The 23,816-nt window shown below is 38.4% G+C and overlaps 2 protein-coding genes and 1 long non-coding RNA gene across 14 annotated transcripts in view; 1 reads left to right on the forward strand and 2 right to left on the reverse strand.

Annotated features, from left to right (window-relative positions):
* Positions 1 to 2,214, reverse strand: part of ADGRG7 (adhesion G protein-coupled receptor G7) — a 72,880-nt gene extending 70,666 nt beyond the window's left edge. Inside the window, exon 1 of the mRNA XM_081572444.1 lies at positions 2,048 to 2,214. Within this exon, the coding sequence (XP_081428570.1) occupies positions 2,048 to 2,177 (130 nt within the window). The 5' untranslated portion in view covers positions 2,178 to 2,214. The remainder of the gene's footprint in view (positions 1 to 2,047) is intronic.
* Positions 2,215 to 9,237: 7,023 nt separating this feature from the next.
* Positions 9,238 to 23,816, reverse strand: part of TMEM45A (transmembrane protein 45A) — a 114,832-nt gene continuing 100,253 nt past the window's right edge. For 7 of the 12 annotated variants that reach the window (XM_081572456.1, XM_081572459.1, XM_081572461.1 and 4 more), the window contains 2 exons: positions 22,710 to 22,855; positions 9,238 to 9,665 (listed from right to left, as the gene is read on the reverse strand). In XM_081572456.1, coding sequence (XP_081428582.1) covers positions 9,572 to 9,665; positions 22,710 to 22,855 — 240 coding nt within the window. In that variant the 3' untranslated portion in view covers positions 9,238 to 9,571. Of the gene's footprint in view, positions 9,666 to 13,156; positions 13,461 to 22,709; positions 22,856 to 23,816 lie in introns of those variants that run through there. The other 5 variants (XM_081572452.1, XM_081572453.1, XM_081572454.1 and 2 more) reach the window with 1 other exon arrangement.
* LOC145539071 (uncharacterized) lies at positions 12,533 to 21,475 on the forward strand. Its single transcript, XR_014077555.1, has 3 exons — positions 12,533 to 12,631; positions 14,692 to 14,801; positions 20,220 to 21,475. It is a non-coding gene; the product is annotated as an uncharacterized LOC145539071 (long non-coding RNA).

Consider the following 23,816-nt stretch of genomic DNA (forward strand, 5'->3'; position numbering starts at 1 on the left):
CCATTAAATAAAATAGGAAATCTACTGAATCTGAAACTCCAGGTGGGGCCCAGCAATCTGTGTTTTGACTTGTTCTCCAACTTGATGCTCACAGATATTTGGTAATCACTGTTTAGGGTGATTCTCCCAAACAGGGAATCAAAGTGCGGTAAACTAGCAAATGGAGCCTATATTTTTGTCACATGTAAAACTACCATTCTGTTTTATCTTATTCATTTATTCAACTAGATTTTTAATGAGTTGATATCCAGAAGTGGCAAGCAGTTCTGAAATCCCTTTTATTTCCTTACCATCTGGACTGTGACCTCAACGAAGAGTTAAGTACATAGAAACCTGTTTACCTTACCTCCCATGGCATTGATGACAAGAGCTAATCTCAACTTCCCCACCTGTTTTAACTTAGAGCTGAGCTTCTGAATTGTAAAATCTCCCAGTGGCATTAGCTACCCCTTAATTAGTGAAGTCTGAGCTATTGCTAACAGAGAAACCTTGAAATCACCTGTTTGTATATCTATGCAACCCTACCATCCTCTGTTTCTAACTGGTGGTCAATGGAGGACAGGGAAAAAAGGTAACAACAAAACCTTTTCTGGGCCAAGAGAAAGTTATCCAGTCACTCCTCTTGTTTCCTTTGTGCTTTCCTGTTTTTCCTTGCTCTGTCTTTATTCATCAGGTGCCTCCTAGGCTCCCCAGAACAAGGTGTCCCAGATAGGATCTCAAGGGCTGATCGCTTCATAGAGGGAACTACTTTGCTTAACGACTAGTAGAAGTTTGTTGCTTATGAGGCTAAAATGTATGTGGAAGATGCTGTACTCTGATTAACGTAACTCTGAGCTAACCTCTTTGTGCCCCAGAAGATGCAAGAAAAGTCACCCTTGAACTCTTTTTAGTTTTAAATTCACTTCTTCATCTTGCTCCACACAACCTCAATTTCTCCATCTATTCTGACCTGTTCCTTTTAAATTTCTTTCCTGTTTTCTCCTCTTTTATTTCTTCTCTTTTTCATCCCCTATGTGTGAGCTGATGCAGGTGTGTGGTCAAGATTCAAAGCAGAGAGAAATGGTCTACTATGGGTTATGTTAAGAAACAGTGTGGGAAAATAGTGTGGGAATAATTTTATTCTTTTCCTTCTAGAAACTCTGATTCAAGTGAAAGGCAAATCCAAAATTTATAGCAACTAGACAAGAGCTTCAGCCAGATAACACTAGTCCCATGTAAATGCTAGTCCTCAAAAATAATAGTTTGAATAGTATAAAGTCTTAAGCTTAGCTGAGGCAAGATGAGTTAATATTTTTAATGTCCTGTGTCAAATAGTACTATAATTTATACCTTAACAATATTCTAGATCCTAAATCTCGCCATTAGTATAATTATTTTACAGAAATCATTGGCACAAACATCAGTTGTCCGTTGTTGTGTAACTGGACATTCCAAAGTTTAGCGATTTAAAACACAACCATCATTTACTTGCTCGTAATCAGGTAATTTGGGCAGGACTCAGCAGCGGTGGCTTTGCTCCACATGATCATGCAGCCAAGTCATCTGAAAGTTTCATAGGACCTTCAAGCATCCAAGTTGACCTTTCTCACATGTCTGGGGTCTCAGCTGAAATAACCTGAAAGGCCAACTGCCCGGGCCTCTGTCTACCTCGTGGTCTGTTCTGCTCCAGGGCCTCCTCCTTGAAGATTTCCCAACAGAATAGCCTTGTCTCCTTCACATTCAGGCTGGGTTCGAAGACAGCAACAGGGTAAATTGCAAGGCCTCATAAAGTGTAAGACCATAATTTACCACATATGCTCTTACCACATTCTGTTAGTCAGAGAAAATCATAAAGCCTGTCCAGATTCAATGTTGGAGGGAGCCACAAAAAGGCAAGAATACAAGGAGACAGAATTCCCTGGTGACTATAAAAGTTTCCTTTTATGTGTGAACAAAGCTAGGTCTTGGCACCCTCTTGTTGGTCAAACATTATTCTAGATATTTCTGTGAAGGTATTTTTAGATGAGATTAATGCTTTCATCTGTCAACTTTGAGTAAAGTGGATTACCTTCATCCAAGTAGTTGAAGACCTCAATGAAAAACAGTGACTTCCACTGAAGAGAGAATTCTGCCATCAGACCACCTTTGAACTCAAACTGCATCATCATCTCTTTCAAGGTGGCCTTTCCAGCCTGCATTCTTAAAATCTTAGGAACTCAACCTGCAGATTTTGGGCTTGACAACCTTCATAATGAGTCAGTCTTTTAAAATATATAAATTATATATATACACACATGTGCACACATAAACACATATATATGGATAAATTAGGAGACTGGGATTAAAATATATACACTATTATATATAAAATAGACAACTGACAAGGACCTACTATGTAGCACAGGAATATATACTCAATATCTTGTAATAAACTATTATTAAAGACAATGTAAGAAAAGAATGTATCTATTTATATATGTATACTGAATCACTTTGCTGTATACCTGATACTAACACAACATTGTAAATAACTATATTTCAATAAAAATTTATTTAATTATACACACATATATATTATTGGTTCTGCTTCTGGGGAACTTTGGCTAATACAGAAGCATCTTGCAACAAACACCATGAATTTTCAGGATAGGGACTGTAATCCCCAGATAGCTTAATAATAGTGCATGGTACTCAAGGAGTCTGTGATCTAGTTAGACAATAGGCATATAAAAAATTAGAGAATACCAAAGGTAATAATGCAGAAGTTACTTGCTGATAAATGATTTACTCTACAAGTGTAAACTCCACATACCTGAGGAATGTTGAACAAAAAGACTGGTTAAAGAAACCTGCCAACCTGAATGAGGCCATAAAAAAAAAGCATAAATGTATAACCAAGCCAACTTGTCAGCAGTTTTCCCAATAAAGACAATGTATTTTATGGCTGGTAATAAAACGTAGATCATGTTTTCATGTCTGGGATTGCTGTATAACCTTTAGCATGCCATTTCCCAGCTCAAATGCATGTCTTATTTTGAAGTCTAAAATATTAAACTTAAAACTAATGTTAGAGTACTGGATGTATTAGTTTTCTATGGCTGCTGTAACAAAGTACCACAAATGGAGTGGCTTAACAGAAATTTGTTGTCTCACAGGTCAGGTAGCTTAGAAGTCCAAGATCAACTTATTGGTGGGGTGATGCTCCCTCTGTCTGAATGTGCTGGGAAAGAATCCATCCCAACCCTCTCTCCTTGTTTCTGGTGATTTGGTAGCATCTTCGGCAGTCCTTGACTTATGGATTTATCACCTCGGTCCATGCCTTCCTGTTCACATGGGATTCTCCCTATGTGTGTATCTTCGTCCAAATTCCTTTCTATATGGACATCAGTCTATTGGGATTGGGGGTCGCCCTACTCCAGTATGACCTCATCTTAACTAATTACATCAACAACTGTATTTCCAAATAAGGTCACATTCTGAGGTGTGGAGGTTAGGACTTCAACATATGAACTTGGAGAGATACAATTCAACCCATCATAATGGGTTAGAGTACTAATAAACTAAAATCTAAGATACTTTTAAATAACTCAAACTCTTCTAACAATGCTTGTGGTCTGACTTGTTAATTTGGTAAAGGAAGACCTCTTTTCAGATGTGAAAAATGATCTTTTGGCTTATGAGTTGTGTTTCCATGCTTTGCCACTAGAGGGAAGCATCATTGCTATTTTTTTTCTGCTGCTAAGTACTCACCATTCATTCACAGCGGGGGACAGATCAGATAAGAAGTAAATGTAGACACATTTCTCCAAAGGGTTAGGAGTAGGGAAGGTTATTAGCTGGGAAGAATAGGGTCTTCTGGTCGTCTCTGTATTGGTGATTCCTCTCCTGGATTTTTGCTATGGACTGAATGTTTGTGTACCCTCAAAATTCATGTGTTGAAACTAATCCCAGTGTGATGGTATTTGGCGGTGAAGCCTTTGGGAGGCAATTAGGTCATCAGGGTGGAGCCTTCATGATGTGATTAACGCCCTTATAAGAAAGAGACTGGAGAGAGAGGATCTCTCTCTCCCACCAGGAAGTGGGTCATTTCCAGACACCAGATCTGCTGGTACCACGATCTTGGACTTCCCAGACTCCAGAATCATGAGAAATAAACACTTGTTGTTTAAGTTACCCAGTTTATGGTGCTCTATAATAGCAACCCAAACTAAGATAATTCTGACCAGAATCAAATCACCAGCCATATTAGAACAGAAGCCAAAGTCTCTTCCCCTGAATGGACTTTTGTGTGGAAAGCAAGGCTGGGGGACAACGGGTCTTAAGAATGAAGCAGGTCCCTTGAAGAAGGAACTGAGCCATTCACTGTGCAGTCATGAAGCCTGTTCAGTGGACAGAGCCCTCTCTCCTGGGGTCAGGAGATTTAAATCCCATCATGGGCTTGGCCACTAATTGACAGCACAATCTTAGACAAACCACTAAATCTGGTCTCAGAATCTTCACCCACAGACAACCTTTGGGGACCTGTTTCCTTTAAACCATATTTTCGTTTGATTTTTCTCTCTCCTTCCTACTCTTCTAGCTCACCTTTCAATGCTACCGATTGAGAAACATTCCTTAGGTGCTACAATAGGGACCAAAAAAAAAAAAAGAGTGTGACTACCTTTAGGGAATTACAACATAGTAAAAAGAAAGCATTTTGGTTCAGAGATAATTAGAGGACTGAACAGCCTATGATCCTGTACTGCTCTGGGCTCCATAGTGAAGGAATTTATAAACAGAAAAGGGTGGTATAAAGCAGCAGAAAAGAAAAGCTCTGAACTGGGCCTTAAAGAATCCCCAGAAGTTAAGCTGCAAAGAGGAGGAGAGAATAGGCAGCAGTTGATACAACATAGACATGGAAATTAAAACAAACAAGTTTTAGGGGTCCTCAACCCCTGTTACCAGTCTATGGTCTGTTAGGAACCAGGCAGCACAGCAAGGCTTCATCTGTATTATAGCTACTCCTCATCACTCACATTACCACCTGAGCTGAGGAAAACAAGCTCAGGGCTCCCTATGATTTTGCATTTATGGTGAGCTGCATAATTATTTCATTATATATCACAACATAATAATAACAGAAATAAAGTGCACAATAAATGTAATGGCTTGAGTCATCCCCAAACCAACTCCCATTCCCTTGGGCCCTTGGAAAAACTGTGTTCCACAAAACCAGTCCCTGGTGCCAAAAAATGTTGGGGACCACTGCTATAAGGGTTGTGTCAGACAATATGAAGTTCTACAACTACGTACTGAAATAGACTCAAACTGATTTTATTTTATTTAGGTGCAATTTTAGGCTATTTAAAATTGATCTGAGAGGCCAAGGGAACCTGAGTCAGTTTCTGTGCAGATGAGAGAATTGTTCCAGCTTAAATTGCTAAGCCCCTTGGTTGCTTGGCTGAGCTTATTTCTGTGTTTTAGAGCCTATATGTATTTTGGCTTCACACACAAATTATTAGGTGGGGATTATATTGGGCTCCATCCCATAGTTTCTTACTAAAAATCTTTAATTCTCCCTTTTGGACATTTGAAAACAGGCAGAACAACTCAAGTTCATGAGAGGAACCAGGTAAGAGATTCCTCCATTTTAACCTTTTGCATTAATCATACCAATTCCTCCCAAAATTTATACAAGCACTGAACAGAGAAGGGTTGTTCTTGCTTAAAAGTATTAAAAGCTAAGAAATACTGACATCCAAGCTTAGAGCTGCTGGATTATCATTAAAAGAGGGTGACCTAGAATTCATTAGAATATCAACCTTAACACCTGTTAAAAAAAAAAATGAGTAGTCTCATCAGATAGGAAACATATGGGTTAAAAAGTGCAGGATTACATCAAGTTCAGAAATTTTTACACTTAGGAAGAAATACAGTTAATATCTTAAGAGCTAAAGAATAAGGAAATCTTGTCAAAAAACATGACAGTCTGGGGGGTGGGAGTGGTTGCAGGTTTTCATGAGTAGGCAGAAAAGACAGATAATTTTAAGTATGACTCCAGTTGGGCAAGTGCCTTCCCAGTGCTGCGCAAGTCTTGGAGACAGCCTGTGTGAAAGGCTTGATGTAAGGATTGTAAATAACAGGATTCAGCACGTGCCATTAGGGTCACTGTCAAGAATCCTGCCCCATTCAGGGCAGGATTGATCAGGTTTGATCCCTGGTTGGGGAGCTAAGATCTCACATGCCTCACAGCCAAAAACCCAAAACATAAAACAGAAGCAATATTGTACCAAATTCAATAAATACTTAAAAATTGGTCCACATCCAAAAAAAAATCTTAAAAAAAAATAAAAAGAATCCCATCTCATTCAGCATCTGGATCCTTTATCTCAACAAGCAGACTAGATGTTCCTGGTATCATCTGTCATAAACAAATCATCTCCTTAACAGTAAGTCTATTTTAACATGGAAAGAGTCAAGCTAAGTACAGAATGGAGAAGAATCATAATGTTGATATTTGTGCCTTAAGGAACTGTGCATGTGCAGCATTTTAGGTATTTATAATTTTATAAATAATTTTATCCATGCAGATTAGTCTAAGTGTAATTCATAAGTGTGCAACTGACCAACAAATTTACGCTTTTGAGTTTCGGTCACAGTCTCATTAAGTTTATACAGAATTGGAATATTTAAGAAAACAAGTTTCACCACATTAATAAGCTTAACAAATTAGATTTGTAGTCATAACAACTTGAGGATATTTGTTGGTTAATTGAAGTGCTGAAAAATATAAAAATATTTAATTCATAAATACAGTGAAGAAGTTTAAAGGGAAATCTAAGTAAGTTTAAAATTGTGCCGCAAACATTAAAGTCTTCTTAAAACTGAGTGTTAAAATTTTCTAGACTTAAAAATAGAATAATAATATTTATAAAATAAACTTAAAGGTATAAGAATGGCTTATCTTTTTTCATTTTTATTGGTTTGGTCCAGGAATCCAATCACTATTCTCTGTACATCTCTTGAAGCACCTCTCCAGACTTAAAGCAAACATCTCCCTTTATTGCCATTTATTTAGGAGAAGTTCTTTTTTATTATTTCATGCATGTCTTCTATTCTCTCAGTCTTCTCCATCTGGAAACCACATTAGATCGAATATACAATTTCTGGGTTTATTCTCCATGTACTTGAACTTCTCTTTCATGCTTTTAAATCTATTGACTCCTTGTACTGGGAGAACTTGTCATTTCTCAGCTTTTATTTTGGCTGCTCGTGCAGTCTCCCACGACTCTTGCATCACCTTCTTAATCCACATCCAAGATATGATCACTACAACCTTAACTAATGAGCCCTGAGTGACATGATGAGGAGGACACCAAGATGGTCATAACTTGACTTCCTACTTCAACAATGAGCTGGCAGTTGGTGCCATGCGAGGCTGCAGTTTCTTAAGAAAAGGCAGTTACAGGTCATAAAAATAGCTGAGGAGTTATTACCACATCCACAGCCATGTTGATATTGCACTGAGTTATTTAAAGAGTCTCTTTCCCTTGGTAATGGCATGTCAAGCACGGGATACCTATGAAGGGGTTTGGCAAAAGCTCAGGCATTGAGACTGGTTTTTTGGAAGAGTCAAGATAAAATACAAACAAAAGTAAGTGAGGATGCTCTTCTTTTACCCCTTCTTTGGTGAAGGCTCCATAAAATTATAATAATGGTGTTTAATTTATTGCTCATTGCAGGGACTAGAGGCAGATATTTCCAAACTATGAACTTAGACCTGAACTAGAAGTTTCTCCTCTGAGAACTCACCTGTGTTCTCTTTGTGCAGAAACTGTAGGAATGGACATTTTTGCTCTCTCATAAAGACTGGTAGAATAGTTATACTTACAATTTTCAAAATTTCAGCCTTAATCTCATTCATGATAATTATTCTAGAGTTCCTGCTCCAGCCATTTTCATGCAACTGCAGTTTCCAGCTTACTCTTTTGAAATAAAAATTTGCCAAAATCATAGAAACTTGCTGGGCTAGGGGAAAAAACCCAAGATATAAGACACACGTGGGGCAGAATGCCATGACCATCTGGGGACCACAGTGTGTGAGCATTTCATATGCCAGAAATGTACTAGGGTCTATTCCATTGGTCAAGATAAACCTTTAGGCACCCACATCGGCTTTTTGTTATTATTATTATTCTTTTCATTCTTTTTCTTCCTTCCTTCCTTCCTTTCTCTCTTTTCTTGCTCTTAGTTGCAGTATTCAGGATCATTGTGGCATGCAGGATCTTCATTTGCAGCATGTGAACTCCTAGTTGTGACATGCGGGATCTAGTTCCCTGACCAGGGATTGAACCCAGGCCCTGTGCATTGGGAGCATGGCATCTTAGCCACTGGACCACCAAAGAAGTCCCCAGCTCTTTTCAGCCCTTACATAAAAAAAAAGAAATATATCTAGTTCTTTGACCTAAAGAATCCACTCACCTCCTCCTTTAGTGTCATGTGATAAGACCAGACTGAGGTGGCTTTCAAGATTTGTCAGTACTTCTGGAATGCCAGGGAGCTTTGGGTTGTAATTGCCCATGTGTCACCTCTAGCTATCTGCTAGACTGCCTCTTTTCCTTCATATTCAGGTTAACCATCATGGACTCCTGCAGTGCTCCTTATCTTCTCTGTCACAGCACAGACTGGCCTTTCTGACTAATACGTACTAAATTAGCTTTGATTTTGTCTGAGAGCCTCTAGATTCATAAAATATGCCAGCTGGAAACGGACTCATCCAATTCAATTCCCTAACTTCAGAGAGTTATGGTAACTGTTAAAACCCTACAGGTTGGTGAATGGTAAAGCTAGAATGGGAAAGGATTTCTGACTCTCCACTGGGGGCGCTACTTAGTCTACCGATGAGGGAGGGGCACTGACTGTTTACCCATGTATTCCTTAAAAGGCTTCTCCTTGTTTTAACCCTTCAGTTATTTCAGCAGAGGGGATGGCGTGGTGGCCATACAAAGCCATGTGATGATTTTTTTTTCTCTGTGGATAACATCCTAACTCTCCTTTCCTAGATTTTCATGGCTTTTTCACCGTGTGCCCTTCTGTAACCGTGGATCAGCCCTTTGCTCTAAGACAGTGTGCCACAGGATGACTTCCGGCTTGCTTTTCCAGGGGAGAACACAGGTGCTACAGAAAGAGATGTCTCACGAAAAGGAATTTTGGTGTCACACAGCTTCTTCTTCATAACATAAAGGTGGGGTACAGTTGAATAACAAAAACAAATATCTAAGGTGTTTGAACCAAGGTCCATGCATTCATTTATTTCTCAAGGTAGCAAGAAGATAAAACAAGTGAAATTCCATCTATAATGAGTTACAAATGATAGTAAGCCCAGGAACCTTCAGCATATATATCTCTAAGGCAAATAAAACAAATATTTTTCAGAATGTGGGCATCACACTTTAGCTAACTTGGAGAGAGCCACTCCAAGCCCTCAATACCATGACACCAAGAATCATTCTCAATCGATTGTTTTCCAAACAAAAGGTGAAAAGGCAAAACTGTGACTAATAATAATAGAAGAAGAAAAATTTCATCCAGAAAGACTGGATGTCTATCAAAGTCACATCTCTTCTTCCGATTCTTGTTCTCGTTCAGCATTTTTCAGGAGTCCAACTTCTGAGGGGCAGAACCTCGTAAATCGAGATTTAACCAACCTGAAGAGAATGAAAATCATCTCGTATCATGCTGTTTAAAAGTAAACCCCCAAATTATCTGTATCTATAATACAACAAACTCCAAGTTATCTGTGCAAATGGAAGAGGTACCCCCCAAAAGAAAATCACTTTTATTTGTCTTTGGAGCTACCTGCGAACATTTTATGGATTAAAGCTGCATATAAGCAAACACAATAAAGCTCTAATATGTAACGATTGTTTGCATCATATTCAAAATTTATAACTTCAATAATTTCTAAAGCAAACAAGAGAATCTTTGGACTGAAGTAAGCCCAGACAAAAGAGCTCAGCTGTGTGTTAAAGAAGCCCGCTCTAAGAAGGAAGCACACAAAGGCATCTCCTTCCCCACGTCGAGCCCCATGTCAAGTCTGGGCAGTACTGCAGCCCTTACTGTGTCTTCAGAGAGCTGCTTCTATGCTGGCCCCAGGCTGCTCTATTGCATGTGATGGTCCTGGATGCATTCAGAAGTTGAAAGAAGCGACCTCTATTCTTGAACTATTTTCATAGATTAAGAGAATCTGTAGGTGTGGGCGGGAAATTATCATTTTGGCATTGGAAGATAAGAAACTTCTTGGTGGCAGAAACTCAGCAGGTTCTTGACTTCTCTGATGTAATAAAAACTAGGTAAAGCTTTTCCTGTGCAGGATTATTTGTGAAGACATTTGGCTGTGACTATGTCAATAAAACATAGCTAACTTTCAGAAATACACAATATGGAAACAAACTGATAAATAAAATCATTCTCACTTTTTGAAAAAATGTCACTAGCCTATCTGTATCTATACACTTGTTTTCTGCCTTGCTTCTCCCAGAGAAGGTCTGGCCCACCCCTCTCAATATACCTAGTTTTTACTTGTGCTCTGGATCTCACTAGAGTATGAACTTCCTAACAGCAGAGACTTCATCTTATTTACTGCCCTAAATCTTGTCAGAGTCTAGAACAATGTCTGGTACACAATAATGCCTCACCACATATTTAATGATTTAGTGGGCTTGTGGAACAATCTTCCAGGAGTTTATATCACTCATCTTGTTGTGGTTGTTCAGTCACTCAGTCGTGTCAGAGTCTTTGGGACCCCATGCACTGCAGCACGCCAGGCTTCCCTGTCCTTCACTATCTCCAGAGTTTGCTCAAACTCAGTCCATTAAGTCGATGATGCCATCCAGCCATCTCATCCTCTGCCACCCACTTCTCCTCCTGCCCTCAATCTTTCCCAGCATCAAGGTCTTTCCCAATGAAAGGCTAAAATTTCTAACTAAGGTGACAACTGGGACAGTGCGTCATTTTTAAACCCACACAGTCACCTCCATATTGCAAAACCTGAATATGTGCTAAATGAAAGGAATTAATTAGTTACTTCATTTATTAGATTTATTCCTGATGACTCCTCGAAAATAAAACAAAGAACTGTCTACTTATTACCAACTAATTGTTAACACAGAATCTAAGGACTCCTCCTGTTTCCCACATCTGCTCTCTGAGTTTATCTGTTGCTGTTGTTGTTCAGTCATAAGTCGTATCCAACTCTTTGCAACTCCATGAACTTCAGCACGCCAGGCTCCCTTGTCCTTCACTATGTTGGGGAGTTTGCTCAAACTCATATCCATTGAGTTGGTGGTGCCATCCAATCATCTCATTCTCTGTCACCCCCTTCTCCTCCTGCGCTTAATCTTTCCCAGCATCAGGGTCTTTTCCAATGAATCAGCTCTTCATATCAAGTGGCCAGTGTGTTGGAGTTTCAGCTTCAACATCAGTCCTTCCAATGAATATTCAGGACTGATCTCCTTTAGGATTGACTCGTTGGATGTCCTTGCAGTCCAAGGGACTCTCAAGAGTCTTTTCCAACACCACAGTTCAAAAGCATCAATTCTTAGGCATTCAGCTTCCTTTATGGACCATCTCTCACATCCATATATGACTACTGCAAAAACCAGAGCTTTGACTATACAGACCTTTGTTGGCAAAGTTATGTCTCTGCTTTTTAATATGCTGTCTAGGTTGGTCATAGCTTTTCTTCCAAGGAGTAAGCATCTTTTAATTTCATGGCTGCAGTCACCATCCACAGTGATTTTGGAACTCAAGAAAGTAAAATCTGCCACTTTTTCCATTTTTTCCCCATCTATTTGCCATGAAGTGATGGGACCGGTAGCCATGACTTTAGGGTTTTGAATGTTAAGTTTTAAGCCAGCTTTTTTGCTCTCCTCTTTAACCTTCATCAAAAGGCTCTTCAGTTCCTCTTCATTTTCTGCCATTAGGATGGTATCAGATTGAGGGATAGAGTAATAAAAGGAAGTGCAAATAATTGCTAGTTCCTGGAATCATGGAAGTCCAGGAAACTAAGGTCAGGGTGTGTCTGGGCTTTTGTTCCCACATGTTCTCTTCAGTTAATACAAGAGCAGAGATGAGACTCTGGGTATGCTCCCAGAGTCGATCTGGAAATCAGACTTTCAAAAGGCAAACTACAATCTGACATGAATTTGGTCATTTCTATTTTGTTCTTCAATATGGCTCACAAGAATCATTTCCTTGAAGACCAACCTGAAAATGGGTAATACTTCTCTGTCCATCCAGAGGGGCTTTTGAAATAGTTCTGTACCACAGTGGTGTTTATATATGAAATACAATAAAGATTTCATAAAGATAGGTCTGTCCTATGAGCTGTCATGAGAACAGCAGGCATGGGACTAGATGAAGCAATCCTTAAATCATTATTCTGGAAAGCTGAGAAGCACAGCTTCATTTTTCAGAGGTTTTGGAGGTAGGAGTTTCATAACCCAGTTTTGTTTCCATGGTGATCTTTGTGCTCTGTCAAATAAATTCTGATAGAATGTCCTCAAAACCCATCAGCTGTGACTGAGTTATAATCCACTTCACAGTCAAACCCTGATGAAGAGATTTTCAAAACTCTTCCTGACTACAGGAACTACATATGACCTCACTGAAAGTTAGTGTTTATTCTTCGTGATATTCATTAAGCTACTGCTTAACATTATATAAAAATATATTAGAACACAGGTTCTTGGCCTTATATTTCAAGAGCAATATGAGAGTGAAACTTAAAAGCATATAAAACATGATTTCCAAGCAAATGAACACTATTTGAGTAGTTCTGAAACAGATCTGTTAAAACAGAAATAAGTGTCTATTGAGGACCTACATAACTTTGACAGTATGACAAAAGCTGTGAGAGATATGAAAAAGGTCTTTTCCTGCAGGTGAACAATCTAGTTAGCAGATAAGACTAACATGCTGCTGCTGCTGCTAAGTTGCTTCAGTCGTGTCTGACTCTGTGCGACCCCATAGACGGCAGCCTACCAGGCTCCCCCGTCCCTGGGATTCTCCAGGCAAGAACACTGAGCAAATAGTAAATATCACAAAACAGATCACAGCTGTTAAAATGTGTATTAGAGACTAAAGTACTGTAAAACTCATAAAGGGAGATAAGCAAAGACTAAAACAATCACATAAGTTTTCATAGGAGAGATGAGCATTTAATTGGGATATGCCAGGTAGAGGTAACTATGTGGTCAATAAGTTAAAGGTGCTGGGTAAGGAGAGGCAATTGAAACAGTAATCATGGAGTTTCTGGTTTCTAGAAAAATATAGGTGGATAAGAGATTCATTAGTGGTCTGAAGGTTTTTGAAACAGGAAGAGACAATAGTCTTCTTTTGGCTCTGGATGGGAGCTGACATGGGGTAGAGAGATTGCTTGAATGCCGGCTTTATTCTTGGAGGCTGCCCAGCCCCTAAGGAGATGAGGCCCAGAAGTCAGCCTAAAACAACAGAGGAAGAAGTCAAGTTTCACTCAATGACAGAGTGAGCCTTAACCACCAGCGCATACACATGCTTTGAGGGAACTGAATAGGACTAATAGAAATCATTCAGTGAGAAGGTAGAATTTCCCAGCACCCATGGCACTTAGACCTCTGTACTATGCTGTGCTTAGTTGCTCAGTTGTGTCTGACTCTTTGAGACCCTATGGACTGTAGCCTACCAGTCTCCTCTGCCCATGGGGATTTTCCCGGCAAGAATACTGGAGTCGGTTGCCATGCCCCTCTCCAGGAGATCTTCCCAACGCAGGGATCGAACCCATGTCTCCCTCATTGCAGGCGGATTCTTTACCATGTTAGCCACCAAGGAAGCCAACTTAGACCTCAAGTAGGAGGTAACTACAGATCAAGGTAGGCTGACCCAAAATATACGAGAGACATAATGGGAGCTAGACCAGGAAAAGACTTCCTCACCCAGAGACACAATACCAAAGCTCTTTAGCAGTGAAGCTCAAAGAAGCACAGAGCAGGAGAGATAACCTGGGGAAATGTCTAGAGAAAGGACTAGAAAGCTAGTTCAGGAAGAGTCTGAGACCCCTCTGGTCTAGAATCAGCTACTGTAATTTAGGGATTTAGAAAACATGCTAGATGTGTACTATCCAATATGGTATCACTATGCATATATGAATATTTAAATTAATTAAAATTAATGTGGCACTAGGCACATGTCCACCTGCAATGCAAGAGACCTGGGTTTGATCCCTGGGTTGGGAAGATCACCTGGAGAAGGGCATGGCAACCCATTCCAATGTTCTTGCCTGGAGATTCCCCATGGACAGAGGAGCCTGGCAGGCTACAATCCATGCAAAGAGTTGGACATGACTGAGCAACTAAGCCCAGCACAGGCACATGTCAAGTGCTCAATAATCACACACAGCTCATGTCTATATGATGACCATAGATATAGAACAATTCAATCAATGCTCAACTCTGAAGGATTGGAGCCTGTATGATTTAATAGTTGGAATCAGCCAGGCCAACTGTGGTTTGGCATTAGCTACCATGCTAATAGAAATAATAATGAACCATACTCACTTCTTTCATTCCTACAATCCTTCAAGCTTCAGTTTAATTCTCAATTGTGAGGAGGCCTCCTGTGTGTTCCAATAGTGCTTTATTCTTACACTATTTCCATTTATCATACTATATTTAAACTGTCTCTCTCTCCCCATAGGGTCTATACCTTACACACTTTTTGATACAGAAGAAGAAGGAGAACAAGAACAAGAGGAACAGAATGAGACACAGATGCATAGAACAATTTTATGGACTCTGAGGGAGAAGGTGAGGGTGGGACGTTCTGAGAGAATAGCATTGAAACATGTATATTATCATATGTGAAACAGAACACCATTCCATGTTGAATGCATGAGACAAAGGCTCAGGGCCGGGGCAATGGGATGACCCAGAGGGATGGGATGGGGAGGGAGGTGGGTGGGGGGTCCAGGAAGGGGAACACATGTAAACCCATGGCTGATTCATGTCAATATATGGCAAAAACTATTACAATATTGTAAAGTAATTATCCCCCAACTAAAATAAATAAATTTATAAAAAAAATAAAAAAATAAAAAATAAAAAAAAGAACAAGAGGAATAATAACAAGAACAAGAGTGAGTGGGGGAGGTGGTTCAAGATAGCAGCCTAAGAAGGTGCTGAATTCACCTCCTCCCATGGACACAGCAAATCTACAGCTACATAAAGAACAATTCCCTATTAAAAAAAAAAGAAGAAGACCTGAAAACTAGCCAAACAGCTCCTCTACAACAAAGGACAAGGTCCACAATTAGATGGGTAAAAGAGGCAGAGACATGGTTCCACCAAAGACCCCACCCCCAGTGTGAAGAATCACAATCAAAGAGGACTCACAGATACAGAGCTTATTCCTGAGGAGCAAGAATTTGTACCCTATATCAGACACCCTAACCCTTGGGATTTGCATTGGTGAGATGAGCCCCAAAACATCTGGCATTGAAAGACCAACAGGGCTGATGTCAAGAAGAACCAAAGGGGTGTAAGGAATGGAGATTCCACTCTTAATGGGCTTGCATGCAGACTCACCCACCTGGCCACACAACATAAAAGCCACAGTTTGAAAAGTGTCTAGACCATACATGAATGGAATTCATTTCCTAACCTTAGAGCATCTACTAGCAGGGAAGAAATCTGTTAGAATTCTCTCCAGGAATGGAAGCACTGGTGGGTACCATTTTTGCTTTCTTCCCCCTAGCAGCCACCATTTTTGCACTCTTTTTCTAACTTGCTAGCACCAGTGTTAGAAACCAAAGGAGAAATTTAAAAATACCCAGAGATAAGTGTAAATGGAAATACAACATACCAAAATCTAGACAGCAAAAGCAGTTCTAAGATGGAAGTTTATTTATAGCAACACAAGTCTACCTTAAGAAATAAGAAAAATTTCAAATAAACAGCCTAAATTTTACATCTAAGGAAACTAGAAAAAAAGAGCAAAGAAAGCCCAAAGTTATTATGAGGAAGGAAATAACAAAGATCAGAGCAGAAATAAATGAAATAGAGACTAAAAAAGCAATAGAAAAGATCAATGAAACAAACCCCTGGTTCTTTGAAAAGATAAAATTGACAAACTTTTATCCTTACTCCCTAAGAAAAAAAGAGAAAGCTTAAATAAATAAAATCAGAAATATAAGAGGAAAAATTGCAACTGATACCAAAAAAGGTACAAAAGATTAAGAAAGTATTATGAACTATTAAATACCAACAGATTGAATAACCTGGAAGTAATGAATAAATTCCTAGGAACATACATCTTCCAAGACTGAATTATCATGAAATAAAATATCTGAATCAATTACTAGGAAAAAGACTGAAATAGTAATCTCAAACAAAAAACTCTCAATGAAGAAAAATCCAAGGCCAGGTGGTTTCACTGGTAAACAGTACAGATACTAAAAAAAATATTTAAATACCTATCCTTCTCAAACTCTTTCAAAGAATGTAAGAGAAGAGAATGCTCCCAAACTCATTTCACAAGGCCGACATTACCCTGATGCCAAAATCAGACAAAGATATCACACAGGAAAATAAAATTATAGGCTAATATCACTGATGAACATAGGTGCTAAAATCTTCAACAAAATATTAGCAAACTGAATTTAAGAATACATGAAAAGGATCATGTACCCTGATCAAGTGGGATTTATTCCAAGGATGCAAGGATGGTTCAATATCCACAAATCAATAATATGATACATCACATTAACAAAAAGAATAATTAAAATCATATGATTATCTCAATAGATGCATTTATGATAAAAAAAAGAAACTCTCAACAAGTGGGTATAAAGAGAACATACCTTAACCCAATAAAGGCCATATATGACATGCTCACAGGTAACATCACACTCAGTGATGAAATCATGAAGGTTTTTTCCTTTAAATCAGGACCAAGACAATGATGCTTACTCTCGCCACTTTCAGTCAAAACAGCATTGTAAGTCAGAGCATTTAGGCAAGAGGAAAAAAAGCATCCAAATTGAAAAGGAAGAAGTAAAACTGTTACGATTTGCAGATGACATGATACTATATATATATATGGTCTTGTCGGTCTTCAGACATCCTGGAATGTGAAGTCAAGTGGGCCTTAGAAAACATCATTACAAACAAAGCTAGTGGAGGTGATGGAATTCCAGTTGAGCTATTTCAAATCCTGAAAGGTGATGCTGTGAAAGTGCTGCACTCAATATGCCAGCAAATCTGGAAAACTCAGCAGTGGCTACAGGACTGGAAAAGGTCAGTTTTCATTCCAATCCCAAAGAAAGGCAATGCCAAAGAATGCTCAAACTACCGCACAATTGAACTCATCTCACACGCTAGTAAGGTAATGCTCAAAATTCTCCAAGTCAGGCTTCAGCAATATGTGAACCATGAACTTCCAGATGTTCAAACTGGATTTAGAAAAGGCAGAGAAACCAGAGATCAAATTGCCAACATCCGATGGATCACCAAAAAAGCAAGAGAGTACCAGAAAAACATCTATTTCTGCTTTATTGACTATGCCAAAGCCTTTGACTGTGTGGATCACAATAAGCTGTGGAAAATTCTGAAAGAGATGGGAATACCAGACCACCTGACCTGCCTCTTGAGAAACCTGTATGCAGGTCAGGAAGCAACAGTTAGAAATGGACACGGAAACACAGACTGGTTCCAAATAGGAAAAGGAGTATGTTAAGGCTATATATTGTCACCCTGCTTATTTAACTTATATACAGAGTACATCATGAGAAACACTGGGCTGGAAGAAGCACAAGCTGGAATCAAGATTGCCGGGAGAAATATCAATAACCTCAGATATGCAGATGACACCACCCTTATAGCAGAAAGTGAAGAGGAATTAAAAAGCTTCTTGATGAAAGTGAAAGAGGAGAGTGAAAAAGTTGGTTTACAGCTCAACATTCAGAAAACTAAGATCATGGCATCTGGTCCCATCACTTCATGGGAAATAGATGTGGAAACAGTGGCTTACTTTATTTTGGGGGGCTCCAAAATCACTGCTGATGGTGATTGCAGCCATGAAATTAAAAAACGCTTACTCCTTGGAAGGAAAGTTATGACCAACCTAGATAGCATATTAAAAAGCAGAGACATTACTTTGCCAACAAAGATCTGTCTAGTCAAGACTATGGTTTTTCCAGTAGTCATGTGTGGATGTGAGAGTTGGACAGTGAAGAAAGCTGAGTGCTGAAGAATTGATGCTTTTGAACTGTGGTGTTGGAGAAGACTCTTGAGAGTCCCTTGGACTGCAAGGAGATCCAACCAGTCCATCCTAAAGGAGATCAGTCCTGGATGTACATGGAAGGACTGATGTTGAAGCTGAAACTCCAATACTTTGGCCACCTCATGTGAAGAGTTGACTCACTGGAAAAGACCCTGGTGCTGGGAGGGATTGGGGGCAGGAGGTGAAGGGGACGACAGAGGATGAGATGGCTGGATGGCATCACCAACTCGATGGACATGGGTTTGGGTAAACTCCGGCAGGTGGTAATGGACAGGGAGGCCTGGCGTGCTGCGATTCATGGGGTTGCAAAGAGTCGGACACGACTAAGCGACTGAACTAAATATATATATATACATATGTGACTTCCCTTGTAGCTCAGTTGGTAAAGAATCTGCCTGCAATGCAGGAGACCTGAGTTCAATTCCTGGGCGTGATGATCCCCTGGCGAAGGAAATGGCAGTTTCCCACTCCAGTATTCTTGCCTAGAGAATCCCCATGGACAGAGGAGCCTGACAGGCTACAGTCTATGGTGTTGCAAGAGTTGGACACAACTTAGAGACTAAATCACCATATATATAGGTTATGTATTTAGGGTTATGTAAAACCCTAAATACTCCACCAAAAAAACAGTTAGAACCAATAAATTCAGTAAAGTTGCAGGGCAAAAAATTAGTATGCAAACTCATATTTTTATACACTAACAATGAACTATCAGAAAGAAAAATTAATAAAAAAATCCCATTTAAAATGGCATCATAAAGAATAAAATACATGTGAACAAATTTAACTAAGGAAATGAAAGATCTACACACTGAAAACTATAAGATACTGATGAAAGTAATTGAAGAAGACACAAATACGTGGAAAGATATTCCATGCTTATGGATTGAAAGAATATCATTAGAATGTCCATATTACCCAAAACAATCTACAGATCCAGTGCAATCCCTACCAAATTACCAAAGGTATTTTTCATAGAAATAGAACAAACAGTCCTAAAATTTGTATGGAATCACAAAAGATCCTGAATAGCCTTAGCACTCTTGCAAAGGAGAACAAGGCTGTAGGCATCATGCTTTCTGATTTCAGACTAAACTACAAAGCTGTAAAATCAAAACAGTATGATATTGGCATAAAAAGATCAACAGCACAGAATAGATAGCCTAAAAATAAACCCACACATAATATGGGCAGTCAATTTACAATAAAGAAGGCACAAATACAAAGTAGGGAAAGGCCAGTCTCTTCAAAAATAGTTCTGGGAAAATTGGATAGCCACATGCAAAAGAATGAAACTGGACCACTATCTTACATCATACACAAAAATTAGCTCAAATGAGATATTTATATGTTTATATTTATAATATTTTGTGTTTATATGTATGTAATAGAATATTACTCAGCCATAAAAAAGAATGGACTGGACCTTAAGGGTATTATGCTAAGTGAAATAAGACACAGAGGAAGAAAAATATCATATGATTTTAGTTATCTGTGAGATTTAAAAAGCAAATGAACAAACAAAACACATAGATACAGGGAACAGACTGGTGGTTCCCAGAATGTGTAGAGGTAGGCATAAATAGATGCAGGCTATCAGGAGGTACAAACTTCCCAGTTATAAAATAAATAAGTCTTATAGTTTTCAAAGTATAGGTCTTTTGTCTCCTTAGGTAGGTTTATTCCTAGGTATTTTATTCTTCTTAATGAGATGGTAAATGGGGTTGTTTCTTGAATTTCTCTTTCTGATCTTTCATTGTTAGTGTATAGAAATGCAACAGATTTATGTGTACTAAATTTGTGACCAGCAACTTGACCAAATTCATTGTTGAGCTCCAGTAGTTTTCTTTAGGATTTTCTATGTATAGCATCTTTAGGATTTTCTGTGTATAGTATCATGTCATCTGCAAACAATGACAGTTTCATGTCTTCTTTTTCCAATTCAGATTCTGTTTGTTTTTCTTCTCTGATTGCCATCGCTAGGACTTCCAAAACTATGTTGAATAGAAGTGGCAAGAGTGGGCGTCCTTGTCTTGTTCCTGATCTTAGAGGAAATGCCTGTACCCTTTCACTGTTTAGTATAATGTCAGCTGTAGATTTGTCATATATGACCTTTGAGGTATGTACTCAAATTATGTTGAGACATGTACTCAAATTATGTTGAGGTATGTACTCTCTATGTCCACTTTCTGAAGAGATTTTTTTTTATCATAAATAGGTGTTGAATTCTGTCAAAAGATTTTTCTGCATCTTGAAATGATCATGTCACACCAGTCAGAATGCCCATCATCAAAAAAATACACAAACAATAAATGCTGGAGAGGGTGTTGAGAGAAGGGAACCCTCCCTTCTCTCAACTGTCAGTGGGAATGTGAATTGGTGCAGCCACTATGGAGAACAGTATGAAGGTTCCTTAAGAAGCTAAAAATAGAGCTACCATATGATTCTACAATCCCACTCTTGAGCATATACCCAGAGAAAAACAGGGTCCAAAAGGATACACGTACCTCAGTGTTCACTGCAGCACTATTTATAACAACCAAGACATTTAGGAAGCAACCTAAAAGTCCATAGACAGAAGAATGGATAAAAAAGTTGTGGGTACATATATATAAAGGAATATTACTCAACCATGCAAAAGAATGAAATAATGCCTTGTGCAGCATCATGAATGAACCTAGAGACTGTCATACTGAGTGAAGTAAGTCAGAGAAAGCAATATCATATGATATTGCTTATAAGTAGAATCTGAAAAGAAATGATATAAATGAACTAATTTACAAAACAGACACAAACTCATAGACTTAGAGAAGGAACTTATGGTTATAGGGGGAGGAAAGGGGGATATTTAGAGAGTTTGGGGTTGACATGTACACACTATTATATTTAAAATGGATAACCAACAAAGACCTACTATATAGCACAGGGAACTCTGCTCAATTTTCTATAACAACCTAATGGGGAAAAGAATTTGAAAAAGAATAGATACATGTATATGTAGAACTGAATCACCTTGTTATACACCTGAGACTAACACAACCTTGTTAACCAACTGTACTCCAATATAAAATGAAAAGTTGAAACATGAAAATAAAAGAAATAAGTCATGGGAATGTTATAGATAGCATGGTGACTATAATCAATAATACTATATTGTAGATTTGAAAGTTGCTAAGGAAATAAATCTCATCACAAGAAAAAAGTGTTTGTAAATTTGTATGGTGACAAATGGTATAACTAGACTTATTGTGGTTGTCATTTTGCAATGTATATAAAAGTTGAATCATTATGTTGAACACCTGAAACTTGTATAATGTTGTGTGCCAATTGTGCTGTATTTAGTTGCTCATCGTGTTCAACTCTTTGGGACTCCATGGACTGTAGCCCATCAGGCTCCTCTGTCCATGGGGATTCTCCAGACAAGAATACTGGAGTGGGTTGCCATGCCCTCCTCCAGGGGATCCTCCCAATCCAGGGGTTGAGCCCAGGTATCCCACATTGCAGGCGGATTCTTTACCATCTAAGCCACCAGGGAATCCCCAAGAAATACTGGAGGAGGTAGTCTATGCCTTCTCCAGGGGATCTTCCTGACCTAGGAATCGAACCAGGGTATCCTGCATTGAAGGTGGATTCTTTCCCGGCTGAGCTACCAGGGAAGATCCATGTCAACTGTACTTCAATTTAAAAAGAAATCTATCACAGGAACCAGAAAAAAAAAGAACAAACACAAGAAAAAGAAGAATCTTCATTGAGTTCTTTTTTATGTTGTAAGCAGTTTAAATACATGATTTTCAGTTAGGTCTCCATTTTTTAAACAACAAAACTGATATTTAAGGTGATTAAATAATTAACCCTAAGTCATAGAGCTGACAAGCAGCAGAGCTAGAATAAGGGTTCTTAGCAATCTGTATATTGCTCCTTATACATCATGAAACATTGTATCAAAGTCCTTATAAAAACATGGGTCATTTAACTGAATCTTACTGTTAGAAGTATTGCAGTAAGTGTCAAATTAATCAGATACTCAAACTTAATGGAAGACATACATGTTTGTCAAGCATGACCACAAGCTTGGGAAATTCCATAACTGAGGTATACATGGGCAAATGGAGGGGGCTCACTGCAGGTATGGGGAGGACCATGTGGAAAAGAAAACAGCATGTACAAAGACATGGAGGCACAGAAGAGTGTGTTGAAGGGTGATGCATAGGTTAGGAGCACAGCAGAGGCACTTTTTAGCTATTCCAACTTTAAGCCAGCATTTATTCTTTTTATTGGAAATGTCTGTGCTTATAGATAATTTTCTGCTGTATTACCCTGTTTTGTGGAATGCTAAGGAGTGAAATACCTCTTTGAACTTAAATTTCAGTACTGTTGAGTCTTGATGATCATATATCACAAAATAGAACTTCCACCAAAAAAAAGCACTAACTTACCAGGTGACAAAGGCATAAATTGCTCCAACGATGGTAAGGGCTGTTGCATAATGCCAACAAAAGCATATGGAGATAAACATAACATTGTCATGATCCGTTAAATCCCATGCAGGACCTCCACTGGGAGGATAAAGGACAAACCCAATCTGTAATTTAAAACAAGAGCACACATTAAGAAGTATCAGCCATATTCCCAAAGATGGTGCAGTTCAAAATGTTTCGTTTCAAGATTAATGGTAACATAACTCTCATTATCTGAGGTGCTACAGATAAGAAACTCTACCTGTTTTACTAAAATGGACAATATCTACTAGTTAATACTTTTGGAAAAATGTTAAGGATATTTATAGATCAATTTTCATAATATGAATAGTAGTCATCTCTGGAGATTGGTGGACTTTCAGAGAATATGTTAGGATTCTAAGTTGCTCAGCTTCACTAAATTATTTCAAAATCAGAGTTTTAAAAAACAGGTTTTAAAATAAACAAAGCCCGTGGGTAACATTATATTCATACTGAAAGCTTGTCTCCTAAGACCAGGAACAAGACAGGGGTTTCTTATTTTACCGATTCTACTTAACACTGTACTAGAAATTCTAACCAGTGCAATTAGTCAAGAAAAATTAATAAAGCACATCCACATTGTAAAGGAAGAAGTAAAACTATCTATATTCACAAATGACATGATCTTATATATATATAATTATAAAGAATCCACAAAAAAAACTATCAGAGCTAATAAATAAATTTAGCACACTTGTAGGATACAAAATCAACACACAAAAGATGCAATGAACAATCCAGAAAAATTAAGTTAGGAAAACAATTCCACTAATAATAGCATTAAGAAGAATAAAATACTTAGGAATAAATTTAAGCAAGGACGCTCAAGATTTGTATCTTGCAAACTATAAAACATTGTTGAAAGAGATCAAAGAAGATCTAAATAAATGCAGTGTAGCTAGGGGTCGCAAGAGTCAGACACAACTTAGCGAATAAACCACCATTACACCATATGTAAAAATAAACTCAAAATGAATCAAAAACCTAAATATGAGAACTAAAATCATAATTCTTTGAAGAAAGCACAAGGAAAAAGCTTCATGT

This window comes from Giraffa tippelskirchi, chromosome 2 (genome assembly GCF_054371585.1).
Source record: "Giraffa tippelskirchi isolate mGirTip1 chromosome 2, T2T-mGirTip1v1.2.pri, whole genome shotgun sequence".
Classification (NCBI taxonomy): Eukaryota; Metazoa; Chordata; class Mammalia; order Artiodactyla; family Giraffidae; genus Giraffa; species Giraffa tippelskirchi.